Genomic DNA, 19,062 nt, shown 5'->3' with positions numbered 1-19,062 from the left:
TGTTATATTCCTGTCTTGTGATATTCCTGTCTTGTGATATTCCTGCCTTGTGATATTCCTGTCTTGTGATATCATGTCTTGTGATATTCCTGTCTTGTGACATCCTGTCTTGTGATATTCCTGTCTTGTGATATTGCTGTCTTGTGATATTCCTGTCTTGTTATATTCCTGTCTTGTGATATTCCTGTTTTGTGATATTCCTGTCTTGTGATATTCCTGTCTTGTGATATTGCTGTTGAGATATTCTCGTCTTGTTATATTCCTGTCTTGTGATATTCCTGTTGTGTGATATCCTGTCTTGTGATATTGCTGTCTTGTGATATCCTGTCTTGTGATATTGCTGTCTTGTGATATTCCTGTCTTGTGATATTCCTGTCTTGTGATATCCTGTCTTGTGATATTCCTGTCTTGTGATATCCTGTCTTGTGAAATTGCTGTCTTGTGATACTCCTGTCTTGTAATATGTCTGTTGTGATATTCCTGTCTTGTGATATTTCTGTTGTGATATTCCTGTCTTGTGATATTCCTGTCTTGTGATATTGCTGTTGAGATATTCTCGTCTTGTTATATTCCTGTCTTGTGATATTCCTGTTGTGTGATATCCTGTCTTGTGATATTGCTGTCTTGTGATATCCTGTCTTGTGATATTGCTGTCTTGTGATATTCCTGTCTTGTGATATTCCTGTCTTGTGAAATCCTGTCTTGTGATATCCTGTCTTGTGAAATTGCTGTCTTGTGATACTCCTGTCTTGTAATATTTCTGTTGTGATATTCCTGTCTTGTGATATTTCTGTTGTGATATTCCTGTCTTGTGATATTCCTGTTGTGATATTCCTGTCTTGTGATATTCCTGTTGTGATATTCCTGTTTTGTGATATTGCTGTTGTGATATTCCTGTCTTGTGATATCCTGTCTTGTGATATTCCTGTTTTGTCATATTCCTGTCTTGTGATATCCTGTCTTGTGATATTCCTGTCTTGTGATATCCTGTCTTGTGAAATTGCTGTCTTGTGATAATCCTGTCTTGTAATATTTCTGTTGTGATATTCCTGTCTTGTGATATTTCTGTTGTGATATTCCTGTTGTTGTTATATTCCTGTCTTGTGATATTCCTGTCTTGTGATATTGCTGTTTTGATATTCCTGTCTTGTGATATTGCTGTCTTCTGATATTGCTGTTTTGATATTCCTGTCTTGTGATATCCTGTCTTGTGAAATTGCTGTCTTGTGAAATTCCTGTCTTGTGATATTCCAGTCTTGTGATATTCCTGTTGTTATATTCCTGTCTTGTGATATTCCTGTCATGTGATATTCCTGTCTTGTGATATCCTGTCTTGTGCTGTTCCTGTCTTGTGATATTCCTGTCTTGTGATATTCCTGTTTTGTGATATTCCTGTCTTGTGATATTCCTGTCTTGTGATATTCCTGTTGTTATATTCCTGTCTTGTGATATTCCTGTCTTGTGATATTCCTGTCTTGTGATATCCTGTCTTGTGACATCCTGTCTTGTGATATTCCTGTCTTGTGATATTCCTGTCTTGTGATATTGCTGTCTTGTGATATTGCTGTCTTGAGATATTCCTGTCTTGTTATATTCCTGTCTTGTGATATTCCTGTTTTGTGATATTCATGTTGTGATATTCCTGTCTTGTGATATTCCTGTCTTGTGATATTGCTGTTGAGATATTCTCATCTTGTTATATTCCTGTCTTGTGATATCCTGTCTTGTGATATTCCTGTCTTGTGATATCCTGTCTTGTGAAAATCCTGTCCTGTAATATTTATGTTGTGATATTCCTGTCTTGTGATATTTCTGTTGTGATATTCCTGTTGTTGTTATATTCCTGTCTTGTTATATTCCTGTCTTGTGATATTCCTGTCTTGTGATATTCCTGCCTTGTGATATTCCTGTCTTGTGATATCATGTCTTGTGATATTCCTGTCTTGTGATATTCCTGTCTTGTGACATCCTGTCTTGTGATATTCCTGTCTTGTGATATTGCTGTCTTGTGATATTCCTGTCTTGTTATATTCCTGTCTTGTGATATTCCTGTTTTGTGATATTCCTGTCTTGTGATATTCCTGTCTTGTGATATTGCTGTTGAGATATTCTCGTCTTGTTATATTCCTGTCTTGTGATATTCCTGTTGTGTGATATCCTGTCTTGTGATATTGCTGTCTTGTGATATCCTGTCTTGTGATATTGCTGTCTTGTGATATTCCTGTCTTGTGATATTCCTGTCTTGTGATATCCTGTCTTGTGATATTCCTGTCTTGTGATATCCTGTCTTGTGAAATTGCTGTCTTGTGATACTCCTGTCTTGTAATATGTCTGTTGTGATATTCCTGTCTTGTGATATTTCTGTTGTGATATTCCTGTCTTGTGATATTCCTGTCTTGTGATATTGCTGTTGAGATATTCTCGTCTTGTTATATTCCTGTCTTGTGATATTCCTGTTGTGTGATATCCTGTCTTGTGATATTGCTGTCTTGTGATATCCTGTCTTGTGATATTGCTGTCTTGTGATATTCCTGTCTTGTGAAATCCTGTCTTGTGATATCCTGTCTTGTGAAATTGCTGTCTTGTGATACTCCTGTCTTGTAATATTTCTGTTGTGATATTCCTGTCTTGTGATATTTCTGTTGTGATATTCCTGTCTTGTGATATTCCTGTTGTGATATTCCTGTCTTGTGATATTCCTGTTGTGATATTCCTGTTTTGTGATATTGCTGTTGTGATATTCCTGTCTTGTGATATCCTGTCTTGTGATATTCCTGTTTTGTCATATTCCTGTCTTGTGATATTCCTGTCTTGTGATAGTCCTGTCTTGTGATATTCCTGTCTTGTGATATTCCTGTCTTGTGATATCCTGTCTTGTGAAATTGCTGTCTTGTGATAATCCTGTCTTGTAATATTTCTGTTGTGATATTCCTGTCTTGTGATATTTCTGTTGTGATATTCCTGTTGTTGTTATATTCCTGTCTTGTTATATTCCTGTCTTGTGATATTCCTGTCTTGTGATATTGCTGTTTTGATATTCCTGTCTTGTGATATTGCTGTCTTCTGATATTGCTGTTTTGATATTCCTGTCTTGTGATATCCTGTCTTGTGAAATTGCTGTCTTGTGATATTCCTGTCTTGTGATATTCCAGTCTTGTGATATTCCTGTTGTTATATTCCTGTCTTGTGATATTCCTGTCATGTGATATTCCTGTCTTGTGATATCCTGTCTTGTGATGTTCCTGTCTTGTGATATTCCTGTCTTGTGATATTCCTGTTTTGTGATATTCCTGTCTTGTGATATTCCTGTCTTGTGATATTCCTGTTGTTATATTCCTGTCTTGTGATATTCCTGTCTTGTGATATTCCTGTCTTGTGATATCCTGTCTTGTGACATCCTGTCTTGTGATATTCCTGTCTTGTGATATCCTGTCTTGTGACATCCTGTCTTGTGATATTCCTGTTTTGTGATATTCCTGTTGTGATATTCCTGTCTTGTGATATTCCTGTCTTGTGATATTGCTGTTGAGATATTCTCGTCTTGTTATATTCCTGTCTTGTGATATTCCTGTTGTGTGATATCCTGTCTTGTGATATTGCTGTCTTGTGATATTCCTGTCTTGTGATATTCCTGTCTTGTGATATTGCTGTCTTGTGATAATCCTGTCTTGTGATATCCCTGTCTTGTGATATCCTGTCTTGTGATATTCCTGTCTTGTGATATCCTGTCTTGTGAAAATCCTGTCCTGTAATATTTATGTTGTGATATTCCTGTCTTGTGATATTTCTGTTGTGATATTCCTGTTGTTGTTATATTCCTGTCTTGTTATATTCCTGTCTTGTGATATTCCTGTCTTGTGATATTCCTGTTGTGTGATATCCTGTCTTGTGATATTGCTGTCTCCTTTCCCAAAGGAGTGAGAAAGACACAGAGAGAGAGAGAAAGAGAGAGAGAGAAAGAGAGACAGACAGAGAGAGAGAGGGAAAGAGAGTTACACACATGCACACCCACCCACATAAATATACTTCAAAAGACAGAGACACTGATCGCTGACAGATTTGAAGCGAACTGAATCAAAGACATTAGGCAAGACACAGAAAGACAGTGAGACAGACCCCTAGGTACGCCACCCACGGCTCAGCCCTCCTAATACTAATCACCTTGCCAGCCAGGTTTGCAGACAGGTTTAACGTCGATGTGTACCGCAACGCTCTCTGTGGATCTCTTCTGTCCACAGTCGAAGGCTGTGACCAGGACCTCATACTGTTGCTGCTTATCAAAGCTCAGCTTCTCTGTGTTCCTGATGTTACCTACGGAGGACAGGGAAGAGGTCAGAGGTCAGCTTCTCTGTGTTCCTGATGTTACCTAAGGAGGACAGGGAAGAGGTCAGAGGTCAGCTTCTCTGTGTTCCTGATGTTACCTACGGAGGACAGGGAAGAGGTCAGAGGTCAGCTTCTCTGTGTTCCTGATGTTACCTAAGGAGGTCAGGAGAGGTCAGGGGTCAGCTTCTCTGTGTTCCTGATGTTACCTACGGAGGACAGGGAAGAGGTCAGAGGTCAGCTTCTCTGTGTTCCTGATGTTACCTACAGAGAGAGGACAGGAGAGATCAGAGGTCAGCTTCTCTGTTTTCCTGATGTTACCTACAGAGGACAGGGAAGAGGTCAGAGGTCAGCTTCTCTGTGTTCCTGATGTTACCTACGTAGGACAGGGAAGAGGTCAGAGGTCAGCTTCTCTGTGTTCCTGATGTTACCTACGGAGGACAGGGAAGAGGTCAGAGGTCAGCTTCTCTGTGTTCCTGATGTTACCTATGGAGGACAGGGAAGAGGTCAGAGGTCAGCTTCTCTGTGTTCCTGATGTTACCTACGGAGGACAGGAGAGGTCAGAGGTCAGCTTCTCTGTGTTCCTGATGTTACCTACGGAGGACAGGGAAGAGGTCAGCGGTCAGCTTCTCTGTGTTCCTGATGTTACCTACAGAGAGAGGACAGGAGAGATCAGAGGTCAGCTTCTCTGTTTTCCTGATGTTACCTACAGAGGACAGGGAAGAGGTCAGAGGTCAGCTTCTCTGTGTTCCTGATGTTACCTACGTAGGACAGGGAAGAGGTCAGAGGTCAGCTTCTCTGTGTTCCTGATGTTACCTACGGAGGACAGGGAAGAGGTCAGAGGTCAGCTTCTCTGTGTTCCTGGTATTACCTACGGAGGACAGGGAAGAGGTCAGAGGTCAGCTTCTCTGTGTTCCTGATGTTACCTACAGAGGACAGGAGAGGTCAGAGGTCAGCTTCTCTGTGTTCCTGATGTTACCTAAGGAGGACAGGAGAGGTCAGAGGTCAGCTTCTCTGTGTTCCTGATGTTACCTAAGGAGGACAGGAGAGGTCAGAGGTCAGCTTCTCTGTGTTCCTGATGTTACCTACGGAGGACAGGGAAGAGGTCAGAGGTCCGCTTCTCTGTGTTCCTGGTATTACCTACGGAGGACAGGGAAGAGGTCAGAGGTCAGCTTCTCTGTGTTCCTGGTATTACCTACGGAGGACAGGGAAGAGGTCAGAGGTCAGCTTCTCTGTGTTCCTGATGTTACCTACAGAGGACAGGAGAGGTCAGAGGTCAGCTTCTCTGTGTTCCTGATGTTACCTACGGAGGACAGGGAAGAGGTCAGAGGTTAGCTTCTCTGTGTTCCTGATGTTACCTACGTAGGACAGGGAAGAGGTCAGAAGTCAGCTTCTCTGTGTTCCTGATGTTACCTACGTAGGACAGGGAAGAGGTCAGAGGTCAGCTTCTCTGTGTTCCTGGTATTACCTACGGAGGACAGGGAAGAGGTCAGAGGTCAGCTTCTCTGTGTTCCTGGTATTACATATGGAGGACAGTAGAGGTCAGAAGAATTGGAAGGTCACAATCAATAGGCTACTGTCCATCACATGAACTGAATATGAAATGTCACAACCATTGCTGTCACCAGGACACAGCATGTCTATGTAAGTGTGTACTTGTGAGTGCGTGCGCGGATGTGTGTTTGTGTGGGGGAGGGGGATAATACTGCCTGTGTGTATGTGTATTTACAGACTTGCTTTGTATTGTCAGGGTAGACAAGTCTAGACAGCACAATGTCTAAGCGTTTAGCCTGGTAAATAGAATGTGTTCACAACCCTCAGACTCCGTTTAGTGGTCACACTAGGCAGAAAGCATGGAGGGAGCTGTTGCAGTCCTAATGTGCTGCTTAATATTTGATACTTCAGGCCGATGAGAACAGGGCTGAATCAAACAGGGACGGAACAGAACAGGCCGTTAAGTGTGTGATGAATGTAGAATGACATTAATTGTCTTCTAATGTTTGTTTTCAGCTATGTCAACATGTAAATTGATGTTATAATTGAAGGGAATAGGCATCTCTGTCAGGTGGAAAGCACTCTGCATTATTGTGTGTGTGTGTGTGTGTGTCTGACAGGTGAAGCGACACACAGTGAAATGGGATGAGGTTACAGAACACTGGCGTTTTGTTTCAGGATGTTGTATTGAAAGTGGCTGATATTGCGTTGATTCGATCCCAATTCGCACAGTAGAGGGAAGTGTTAACTAAAGGGGAAAACTAGGAAGTTGAGTGAAGTCCAATATCGTGCTCCTCTGCGCGGGCTGATATTTCTTCTGCGTGGCAGTCCCGGGGATCTGTGCGCCCTTGTGCAGCTTAGAGGGAACATTGCTAGTGACCATCTCTTCTTCTTGCTCTTAATCCAAAATGGAGGAAAGGTGGCTTTCACAGACTCCAGTCGCTCTGCTTTCCATAGTCCTCTCAGTGTCTGGGTTGTGACTGGCCCTTAGCATGCCCGTTTAGAGTCAAAATGCAGAGTGAGTGGTGCATGGGGCCTGGTCAGAGTGTCCTGTATGTCTGAGAGGATCACTATGTCATTACCCACAGAGAGAAAACCTGAGTGGCTTATTACAACAGCTCAGAGAGAGAGAGAGACATATATACAGAGGGATATACAGAAATATATACAGAGACAGAGAGAGAGAGACAGAGAGAGAGAGACAGAGACATATATACAGAGAGATATACAGAGATATATACAGAGACAGAGAGAGAGAGAGAGAGAGAGACAGAGACATATATACAGAGAGATATACAGAGATATATACAGAGACAGAGAGACAGAGAGAGAGAGACAGAGAGAGAGACAGACAGACAGACAGACAGACAGACAGACAGACAGACAGACAGACAGACAGACAGACAGACAGACAGACAGACAGACAGACATACAGACAGACAGACAGACAGACAGATATACAGAGAGAGAGAGAGATATATATCAGAGAGATATACAGAGAGATATACAGAGAGAGAGAGACAGGGAGAGAGACAGAGAGATATACAGAGAGAGACAGAGAGATATACAGAGAGAGACAGAGATATACAGAGAGATATACAGAGAGAGAGACAGAGAGATATACAGAGAGAGAGACAGAGAGATATACAGAGAGATATACAGAGAGAGACAGAGAGATATACAGAGAGAGAGAGACAGAGAGATATACAGAGAGAGACAGAGATATACAGAGAGATATACAGAGAGAGAGACAGAGAGATATACAGAGAGAGAGACAGAGAGAGAGACAGAGAGATATACAGAGAGAGAGACAGAGAGATATACAGAGAGAGAGACAGAGAGATATACAGAGAGAGAGACATATTATTGTCCTCTGATGCTTGTTTTCAGCTATGTCAACTTGTTAACAGTTGTTAATTGGGAAAGTAGTTCTATACCTGTTGTTGTGTTCTGCATTCTCATCCCATTTCACTGTCTGTTGCCTCATCTGTCAGACACACACACACACACACACACACACACACACACACACACACACACACACACACACACACAATAACGCAGAGTGCTTTCCGCCTGACAGAGATGCCTATTCCCCCGTCTTCAATTATAACATTACTTACACGTACGTGTCAGGTGTCAGCAGCCAAAATGCTCTCTGTCGGCTGACAACTGTGCAAAGCTAATAAAGGACATTTCTACACCCCAGCGTTTTCCAATGACAGAGAACAATCTCTCTATCCTCCTCCTCCTCTCTGTCCTAGTCTTCTCTCTCTTTCCTCCTTTCTGTCCTCGTCTTCTCGCCTCTACCATCCTCCTCTCTGTCCTCGTCTTCTCTCTCTACCATCCTCCTCTCTGTCCTCGTCTTCTCTCTCTACCATCCTCCTCTCTGTCCTCGTCTTCTCTCTCTACCATCCTCCTCCTCTCTGTCCTCGTCTTCTCTCTCTATATCCTCCTCCTTTCTGTCCTCGTCTTCTCTCTCTATCCTCGTCCTCTCTGTCCTCATCTTCTCTCAATACCATCCTCCTATCTGTCCTCGTCTTCTCTCTATCCTCCTCCTCTCTGTCCTCGTCTTCACTCTCTACCATCCTCCTCTGTCCTCGTCTTCTCTCTATCCTCCTCCTCTCCGTCCTCATCTTCTCCCTCTATCCTTCTCCTCTCTGTCCTCGTCTTCTCACTATATCCTCCTCCTCTCTGTCCTCGTCTTCTCTCTCTATCCTCCTCCTCTCTGTCCTCGTCTTCTCTCTCTATCCTCCTCCTCTCTGTCCTCGTCTTCTCTCTCTACCATCCTCCTCTCTGTCCTTGTTTTCTCCATCTATCCTCCTCCTCTCTGTCCTCATCTTCCGTATCTACCATCCTCCTCTGTCCTCGTCTTCTCTCTCTACCCTCCTCCTCTCTGTCCTCGTCTTCTCCCTCTATCCTCCGCCTCTCTGTCCTCGTCTTCTCTCTCTATCTTCCTCCTCTCTGTCGTCGTCTTCACACCCTACCATCCTCCTCTCTATCATCCTCCTCTCTGTCCTCGTCTTCTCTCTCTACCATCGTCCTCTCTGTCCTCGTCTTCTCCCTCTATTCTCCTCCTCTCTGTCCTCATCTTCTCTCTCTATCCTCCTCCTCTCTGTCCTCGTCTTCTCTCTCTACCCTCCTCCTCTCTGTCCTCGTCTTCTCCCTCTATCCTCCGCCTCTCTGTCCTCATCTTCTCTCTCTATCTTCCTCCTCTCTGTCGTCGTCTTCACACCCTACCATCCTCCTCTCTATCATCCTCCTCTCTGTCCTCGTCTTCTCTCTCTACCATCGTCCTCTCTGTCCTCGTCTTCTCCCTCTATTCTCCTCCTCTCTGTCCTCATCTTCTCTATCTATCCTCCTCCTCTCTGTCCTCGTCTTCTCTCTCTACCATCCTCCATTCTGTCCTCGTCTTCTCTCTCTATCCTCCTCCTCTCTGTCCTCGTCTTCTCGCTCTACCATCCTCCTCTCTGTCCTCGTCTTCAATATCTTCCATCCTCCTCTGTCCTCGTCTTCACTCTCTATCCTCCTCCTCTCTGTCCTCGTCTTCCCCCTCTATCCTCCTCCTCCTCTCTGTCCTCATCTTCTCTCTCTATCCTCGTCTTCTCTCTCTACCATCCTCCATTCTGTCCTCGTCTTCTCTCTCTATCCTCCTCCTCTCTGTCCTCATCCCCTCCCTCTATCCTCCTCCTCTCTGTCCTCGTCTTCTCACTCTACCATCCTCCTCTCTGTCCTTATCTTCTCCCCCTATCCTCCTCCTCTCTGTCCTCGTCTTCTCCCTCTATCCTCCTCCTTTCTGTCCTTGTCTTCTCCCTCTATCCTCCTCCTCTGTCCTCGTCTTCTCCCTCTATCCTCCTCCTCTCTATCCTAGTCTTCTCCCTCTATCTTCCTGCTTTCTGTCCTTGTCTTCTCCCTCTATCCTCCTCTTCTCTGTCCTTGTCTTCTCCCTCTATCCTCCTCTTCTCTGTCCTCGTCTTCTCCCTCTATCCTCCTCCTCTCTCAGCAGGTTATCTTTCTACATTTCTCTTTGATATCCTTCAGTCCATTATTTCTATCTATTTTGTTTTTCTCTTTTCTATCAGTCTCTTGTTCTGCCCTAATACCACCTCCCCTCACTCTCTCTCTCTCTCTCTGAGCTGTTGTAATAAGCCACTCAGGTTTTCTCTCTGTGGGTAATGACATAGTGATCCTCTCAGACATACAGGACACTCTGGCCAGGCCCCATGCACCACTCACTCTGCATTTTGACTCTAAACGGGCATGCCAAGGGCCAGTCACAACCCAGACGTGGAAAGCAGTGCAACTGGAGTCTGTGAAAGCCACCTTCCCTCCATTTTGACTAAGAGCAAGAAGGAGAGGACATGACAGTAGGCAGTAAATCTGTGTGTGCTTGTGATCGGATTTGTGGAGAGTGACAGTGGGCGACATTTTCCCACAGAAAGCATCCTGTATATCAGGGAGGGACATCTGTGTGTGTGTGTGTATGTGTATGTGTGTGAGTGTGCATGTGCGTGTGTGTGTGTGTGTGCGTGCACAGGCTTGTGTGTGTGTTTGTGTGTGTGTGTGGTCATAATGTGGTCCAAAGCATTTACTAACCATTGCGGTCAATGGCGAAGGGTGTGTTGGAGGTGGTGATCTGGTAGTTACAGATCTGGCTGTACTGAGGAGAACAGTCCTGGTCTGTAGCCTCCACCTGCAGGATGTTGTCATAGATCTTCCCCTCTGTCACCGCCGCCTGGTACTGGGCCTCCCGGAAAACTGGAGAGAACTCATTCACATCATTCACCTGGATGTGTACCACCGCCCTGTGGAGAGCAGGGGGAGACAGAGAGGACAGGGGTTAGAGTGGAAACTAGTAATTCAAGGGATACCATATAGGGTTTCCCAGCAAGGTATTGGGGTTCCCTTCACCGCAGTAACTCTACTCTCAGCACATCTGATTTAGTTGATCATCAAGACCATTGGTTAGTTCAATCGGGTGTGTTGGTGGTGGAATAGAACCTATGGAAGGCTGGGGGAACCAAGGACTGGGTTGGGAAATACTGCAAAAAGCAGTAAGAGCCGGTTGGTTGAGGCTTCTTTTATATGTTGTTATGGTTAAGGTGAGGGATTGTGCCTGAATTCTTTTGACGAGATTTACTTGGGCTCCCGAGTGGTTCAGCAGTCTAAGGCACTGCATCTCAGTGCTAGAGGTGTCACTACAGATACCCTGGTTTGAATCCAGGCTGTATCACAACTGGCCGTGATCGGGAGTCCCATAGGGTGGCGCACAATTGTCCCAGCTTCGTCTGGATTTGGCCGGTGTAGGCCGTCATTGTAAATAATAGTTTGTTCTGAACTGACTTGCCTAGTTAAATAAAGTACTTTTTTAAACCCTTTTTCTCCCCAATTTCATGGTGTCCAATTGGTAGTTACAGTCTTGTCTCATCGCTGCAACTCCCGTATGGACTGGGGAGAGGCGAAGGTTGAGAGCTGTGCATCCTCCAAAACACAGCCTAACCAAGCAACACTGCTTCTTGACACAATGCCCACTTAACCCAGAAGCAAACCGCACCAATGTGTCGGAGGAAACACTGTATGCCTGGCAACCGTGTCAGCGTGCACCGCACCTGGCCCGCCACAGGAATCGCTAGTACGATATGGGACAAGGACATCCCTGGCAGTCAAATCCTCCCCTAACCCGGACGACACTGGGCCAATTGTGCGCTGCCCCATGGGTCTCCCGGTCGCGGCCGGCTGTGAGAGAGCCTGGACTCGAACCCAGAATCTCTAGTGGCACAGCTAGCACTGTGATGCAGTGCCTTAGACCACTGCCCACTTGGGTGGCCGTTAAGCCAATGATACCAGGGTAATCTAATGCCTTCTGAGGAACAACCCTCTGGCTAGTTAACCCAATGAACCCAATGATACCAATGAATCCAATAATGATTGAATTCATGAAGTTTAAGCTGCCTATCAATCATTGTTTTTGAAACCCGTGGACAGCCAGTGAAAAATGCGCTCTTGCAACAGCTGCATAGTGTGGATCCCAGCCTGTGGAACAACAGCTGCATAGTGTGGATCCCAGCCTGTGGAACAACAGCTGCATATTGTGGATCCCAGCCTATGGAACAACAGCTGCATAGTGTGGATCCCAGCCTGTGGAACAACAGCTGCATAGTGTGGATCCCAGCCTGTGGAACAACAGCTGCATAGTGTGGATCCCAGCCTGTGGAACAACAGCTGCATAGTGTGGATCCCAGCCTGTGGAACAACAGCTGCATAGTGTGGATCCCAGCCTGTGGAACAACAGCTGCATAGTGTGGATCCCAGCCTATGGAACAACAGCTGCATAGTGCGGATCTCAGCATATGGAGTAAAAGTGGGACTTTATTGCTCAATCTAATTCATGCTGATAAAAAAAATCCATAGGCCTAATGGACACATGCTCAAACTTGTACACTATTTATAGACTTGTAGTTGCCACATCCATTGTAGTTGCTACATCCATTTTTGGACTCATAAATTATACATATATATATATATATACAGCCATTGATTCTTGAAGAATATAACTTATAAATGCCTCATGAGCTTAGTTCAACTCTCACACTCCATGAGAACCCAAAATATAAGCTTGTTTTACTCAGCTTTTTACCAAAACAGAGGCGGGGCTACTGTTTTGTTAATGTTTTATCTGTGGATTTTCCCTTTAAACAGCTGCATATTATCAAGATATCTAAGTGTCCCCAACTAAAAGGTAAACAATAGGCCTATAACAAATGCAGAATATGGCATCATTTATAAAAATGTAAATAGCACTTTTCAGTAGTGTTCAAAGCATGCCAATTCATGATCGCAGCATTTCTTTTTCAACTGGAATCAATGAGCCCAATCAGTCCTCCATGACAACAAAAACATAAACAACAGATTAGGGCTGGTTAATAAGTCCGTAGTTTTGGGGTCATGCTCAGGTAAAACTATTTGTCTAATCTATCCTTCCATTTTTCCAAGTCCTATTCTTAACGATCAAGGCGTATAACATTTATTGGAATGACTGGAATTCTGATAAACTTTTTGTTTTTAAATGTAAATATTGAATTGAATCTTATTATTATATGTAGTAGAAAGCAATGGGTTAGAAGAAGCCTACATAACCAACCCATAAAATAACATGTAACATCATATATGGTCAGCTATATAAACTTTAACATTGATTTATCCTGCAATAGATGTTGTTTAATTGGTAACATACATTTTTGTCTTCTTCTAATGCCTAATAATCTAAAAGTAATGGAATGTAATCAGATTACGTTACTGAGTTTGGGTAATCCAAAAGTTATGTTACTGATGACAATTTTTAACAGGTAACTAGTAACTGTAACGGATTGCGTTTAGAAAGTAACCTACCCAACCCTGATCATAGCCTATGGACACTTTGTTTCTTTCCATCTGAACACACAGAAACACTTGCAAGTCTACACCCCCCAAATATAGACAGTACACACACACACACACACTCATGTGCACAATTATGCATACACACACACACACACACACACAAAACAACCATTATAAATCAGACATCAACTGTGCTAACAGTAATGCTAAGTGCTAGCCCCAGCAGTAACAGTGCCACAGCCAGACAGGGTAATGCTAAGTGCTAGCCCCAGCAGTAAGAGTGCCACAGCCAGTCAGGGTAATGCTAAGTGCTAGCCCCAGCAGTAACAGTGCCAAAGCCAGACAGGATAATGTTAAGCGCTAGCCCCTGCAGTAACAGTGCCAAAGCCAGACAGGGTAATGCTAAGTGCTAGCCCCAGCAGTAACAGTGCCACAGCCAGACAGGGTAATGCTAAGTGCTAGCCCCAGCAGTAACAGTGCCACAGCCAGACAGGGTAATGCTAAGTGCTAGCCCCAGCAGTAACAGTGCTACAGCCAGACAGTACTGTATGTAGCATCAGCAACAGAGGTGAGCAGTACATCCCTCTGCATCTTGTTCTGTCATATTAATGTGTCTCTCTCATAAGCATCTCCCCCTCCTTCCCCAGACACCCCCTCTGGACGAGGGCAAACATATGTTACACACCACTGGGGATCGGAGGGGAGTAGAGGAGGGAGGAAGGGAGGGATGGTTGATGGGATAAGGGTGGGGAGGAGGGAGGGAGGGATAGAGGGGGAGTGGCACAGGCACACATCTGCCTGAAAGCAGACACCTGGCTTCCTTTCCCTCTACAGTGCCAGTGAGGGTTATGAGAGAGAGAGAGACAGAGATAGAGTGAGAAAGACAGAGAGAGAGACAATGAGAGAGAGAGAGAGAGAGAGTAAGAGAGAGAGAAAGAGAGTGTGTGTGTGTGTGCATGTGTGTGTGCGTGTGTGTGCATGCATTGGGCACGGTGCCAAACCAGCTCCAGCCTCAAGCCATCCCCCTACTCCCTGGGTACAACACAACATAACACATAGTTGATGAAGAAAGATTTGGGAATAGACAAAGGGGCCTAAAAAGACTAAACTGGATCCAAATGACCAAGGGGTCCAGAAAATCTCACAACACCAAAAGAGTGTGTATTATTGAATTAAGACAGAACCCAATGGGCTCTTGTAGGCAACATGACAATATAGAGATCAATCCATTCCAGTCCAAAGGAAGGTGTATCTACAGTTGAAATCAGAAGTTTACATACACCTTAGTCAACTACTCAGTTTTCCACAATTCCTGACATTTATTCGTAGTAATAAATCTCTGTCTTAGGTCAGTTACGATCACCACTTTATTTTAAGAATGTGAAATGTCAGAATAGTAGTAGAGAGAATTATTTATTTCAGCTATTATTTCTTGCATCACATTCCCAGTGGGTCAGAAGTTTGCATACACTCAATTAGTATTTGGTAGCATTGCCTTTAAATTGTTTAACTTGGGTCAAAAGTTTTGGGTAGCCTTCCACAAGCTTCCCACAATAAGCCGGGTGAATTTTGGCCGTTTCCTCCTGACAGAGCTGGTGTAACTGAGTCAGGTTTGTAGGCCTCCTTGCTCACACACACTTTTTCAGTTGTTCCCACAAATTCTCTATAGGATTGAGGTCAGGGATTTGTGATGGCCACTCCAATACCTTGACTTTGTTGTCCTTAAGCCATTTGCCACAACTTTGGAAGTATGCTTGGGGTCATTGTTCATTTGGAAGACTCATTTGCAACCAAGCTTAACAGCTTAACTGATGTCTTGATATGTTTCTTCAATATATCCATGTCATTTTCCTCCCTCATGATGCCATCTATTTTGTGGAGTGCACCAGTCCCTCCTGCAGCAAAGCACCCCCACAACATGATACTGCCACCCCGTGCTTCACGGTTGGGATGGTGTTCTTCAGCTTGCAAGCCTCCCCCTTTTTCCTCCAAACATAACGATGGTGGGCATTTTCTCCCCCCATCAGCAGACCCCTGGGGGGGGGTCACCATGGCAATTAATTGTAATCTACATAATAATTAACATTTCCTAAATAATGGAAATTTTTGTAGGGTTTATACATACTTTTTTTGTAAGAGAAAATCAATCCTAAAATTTCTAAGTGGAAATTACAAACTTTGAAAAATGTAGATTTTTTTTGGTCATTGCCCTACACAATACCCCATAATGTAAAAATGGAATGATAAATGAGAAGCTGAAATGTCTTGAGTCAATAAGTATTCAACCCCTTTGTTATGGCAAGCCTAAATAAGATCAGGACTAAAAATGTGCTTAACAAGTCACATTTATTATTATTTATTTAACCAGGCAAATCAGTTAAGAACAAATTCTCATTTTCAATGACGGCCTAGTGGGTTAACTGCCTGTTCAGGGGCAGAACGCCAGATTTGTACCTTGTCAGCTCGGGGGTTTGAACTTGCAACATTCCGGTTACTAGTCCAACGCTCTAACCACTAGGCTACCCTGCCGCCCCATGAACTCACTCTGGGTGCAATAAGTGTTTGACATGATTTTTGAATGACTCTCTCATCTCTGTACCCCACACATACAATTATCTGTAAGGTCGAGCAGTGAATTTCAAACACAGATTCAACCACAAGGACCAGGGAGGTTTTACAATGTGTTACAAAGAAGGGCACTTTAAAAAAAGAAGAAGCAGACATTAGACAATTACTCTTTGGATGGTGTATCAATACACCCAGTCACGACAAAGACACTGGTGTCCATCCTAGCTCAGGTGTCCTTCCTAGCTCAAAGAGGTCAGTGATGAGGAAAAAACAATTATGGAGTTTAATGTCTGTGATAGGAGAAAACTGAGGATGGATCAACACATTGTAGTTACTCCACAATACTAACCAAACTGACTGAGCAAAAAGAAGGAAGCCTGTAAAGAATACAAATATTCCAAAACATGCATCCTGTTTGCAACAAGGCACTAAAGTAAAACTGAAATATTCTTTGTCCCGATATACAAAGTGCTATGTTTGTGGCGAATCCTATACAACACATTACTGAGTACTCCTCTTCATATTTTCAAGCATATTGGTGGCTGCATCAAGTTATGGGAATGCTTGAAATCGTTAAGGACTGGGGGGGTTTTCAGGATAAAAAATAAACAGAATGGAGCTAAGTACAGTCAAATCTTAGAGGAAAACCTGGTTCAGTCTGCTTTTCACCAGACACTGGGAGATGAATTCACCTTTCAGCAGGACAATAACCTAAAACACAAGGCCAAATCTACACTGGAGTTGCTTACCAAAAAGACAGTGAATGTTCCTGAGTGGCCGAGTTACAGTTTTGACTTAAATCTACTGGAAAATTTAAGGTAAGACCTGAAAATGGTTTCATAGCAATGATCAACAACCAATTTGACAAAGCCTGAAGAATTTTGAAAATAATAATGGGAAAATGATGTGCAATCCAGGCGTGGAAAGCTCTTAGAGATGTACCCAGAAAGACTCATAGCTGTAATCACTGCCAAAGTTGCTTCTATAAAATATTGACTCGGGGGTGTGAATATCTATGTAAATTAGATATTTCTGTATTTAATTTTCAATAAATAGGCATAACTTTCTCAAAACATGTTTCCATGCTTTGAATTCAGGCTTTAACAATAAAATTGACAGTCTATGGGGGTGCCACAGGGTTAAATTCTCGGGCCAACTCTTTTCTCTGTATGCATCAATGATGTTGCTCTTGCTGCTGGTGATTCTCTGATCCACCTCTACGCAGACGACACGATTCTGTATACTTCTGGCGCTTCTTTGTACACTGTGTTCACTAGCCTCCAGATGAGCTTCAATGCCATACAACTCTCCTTCCATGGCCTCCAACTGCTCTTAAATGCAAGGAAAACTAAATGCATGCTCTTCAACCGATCGCTGCCCGCACAGAGTACTACTCTGGACGGTTCTGACTTAGAATATGTGGACAACTACAAATACCTAGGTGTCTGGTTAGACTGTAAACTCCCCTTCCAGACTAGAGGTCGACCGATTAATCGGAATGGCCGATTAATTAGGGCCGATTTCAAGTTTTCATAACAATCGGAAATCGGTATTTTTGGGCACCGATTTGCCAATTTTTGTTTATTTTTTATATTTTTTTATACCTTTATTTAACTAGGCAAGTCAGTTAAGAACACATTCTTATTTTCAATGACGGACTAGGAACGGTGGGTTAACTGCCTTGTTCAGGGGCAGAACGACAGATTTTCACCTTGTCACCTCGGGGGATCCAATCTTGCAACCTTACAGTTACGCAATAACAACCTGCCTCTCTCGTTGCACTGTTACGCGAATGCAGTAAGCCAAGGTAAGTTGCTAGCTAGCATTAAACTTATCTTATAAAAAACAATCAATCATAATCACTAGTTATCTACACATGGTTGATGATATTATGAGATATTATCTAGCGTGTCCTGCATTGCATATAATCTGACTGATCTGTGTTGCTGGTTCGAGCCCAGGGAGGAGCGAGAAGAGGGACGGAAACTATACTGTTACACTGGCAATACTAAAGTGCCTATAAGAACATCCAATAGTCAAAGGTTAATGAAATACAAATGGTATAGAGGGAAATAGTCCTATAATTCCTCTAATAACTACAACCTAAAACTTCTTACCTGGGAATATTGAAGACTCGTGTTAAAAGGAACCACCAGCTTTCATATGTTCTCATGTTCTGAGCAAGGAACTGAAACGTTAGCTTTCTTACATAGCACATATTGCACTTTTACTTTCTTCTCCAACACTTTGTTTTTGCATTATTTAAACCAAATTTAACATGTTTCATTATTTATTTGAGGCTAAATTGATTTTATTGATGTATAATATTAAGTTAAAATAAGTGTTCATTCGGCATTGTTGTAATTGTCATTATTACAAATAAATAAATAAAAATCGGCCGATTAATCTGTATCGGCTTTTTTGGTCCTTCAATAATCGGTATCGGCGTTGAAAAATCATAATCGGTCGACCTCTATTCCAAACTCACATTAAGCATCTCCAATCCAAAATTAAATCCAGAATTGACTTCCTATTTCCCAACAAAGCATCCTTCACTCATGCTGCCAAACATACCCTCATAAAACTGACTATCCTGCCGATTCTTGACTTCGGTGATGTCATTTACAAAATAGCCTCCAACACTCTACTCAGCAAATTGGATGCCGTCTATCACAGTGCCATCCGTTTTGTCACCAAACCCCATATACCACCCACCACTGAGACCTGTATGCTCTCGCTGGCTGCCCCTCGTTTCATATTCGTTGCCAAACCCACTGGCTCCAGGTCATCTATACGTCTTTGCTAGGTAAAGCCCAGCCTTATCTCAGCTCACTGGTCACCATAGCAGCACCCACCCGCAGCACGCGCTCCAGCAGATATATTTCACTGGTCACCCCCAAAGCCAAATCCTCCTTTGGCCGCCTTTCCTTCCAGTTCTCTGCTGCCAATGATTGGAACGAACTGCAAAAATCTCTGAAGCTGGAGACTCATATCTCCCTCACTAACTTTAAGCACCAGCTGTCAGAGCAGCTCACAGATCACTGCACTGTACATAGCCCATCTGTAAATAGCCCATCCAACTACCTCATCCCCATACCTATATTCCTCCTTTGCACCCCAGTATCTCTACTTGCACATTCCTATTCTGCACATCTATCACTCCAGTGTTTAATTGCTATATTGTAATTATTTTGCCACTATGGCCTATTTATTGCCTTACTTCCTCACGCCATTTGCACACACTGTATATAGACTTTCTTTTTTTCTAATGTGTTATTGACTCTATGCTTGTTAATTCCA

General features: G+C 43.3%; 1 protein-coding gene across 1 annotated transcript in view; it reads right to left on the bottom strand.

Moving 5' to 3' along the window:
- The window catches only part of LOC115126092 (calsyntenin-2-like), a 546,721-nt gene that overhangs the window by 161,530 nt on the left and 366,129 nt on the right, over positions 1-19,062 (bottom strand). The window contains exons 4-5 of the mRNA XM_065024315.1: positions 10,411-10,619; positions 4,162-4,311 (exon numbers count right to left, since the gene is read on the bottom strand). Coding sequence (XP_064880387.1) covers positions 4,162-4,311; positions 10,411-10,619 — 359 coding nt within the window. The remainder of the gene's footprint in view (positions 1-4,161; positions 4,312-10,410; positions 10,620-19,062) is intronic.

This window comes from Oncorhynchus nerka, linkage group LG11 (genome assembly GCF_034236695.1).
Source record: "Oncorhynchus nerka isolate Pitt River linkage group LG11, Oner_Uvic_2.0, whole genome shotgun sequence".
Classification (NCBI taxonomy): domain Eukaryota; kingdom Metazoa; phylum Chordata; class Actinopteri; order Salmoniformes; family Salmonidae; genus Oncorhynchus; species Oncorhynchus nerka.
This window is presented reverse-complemented; position numbering and strand designations above follow the sequence as displayed.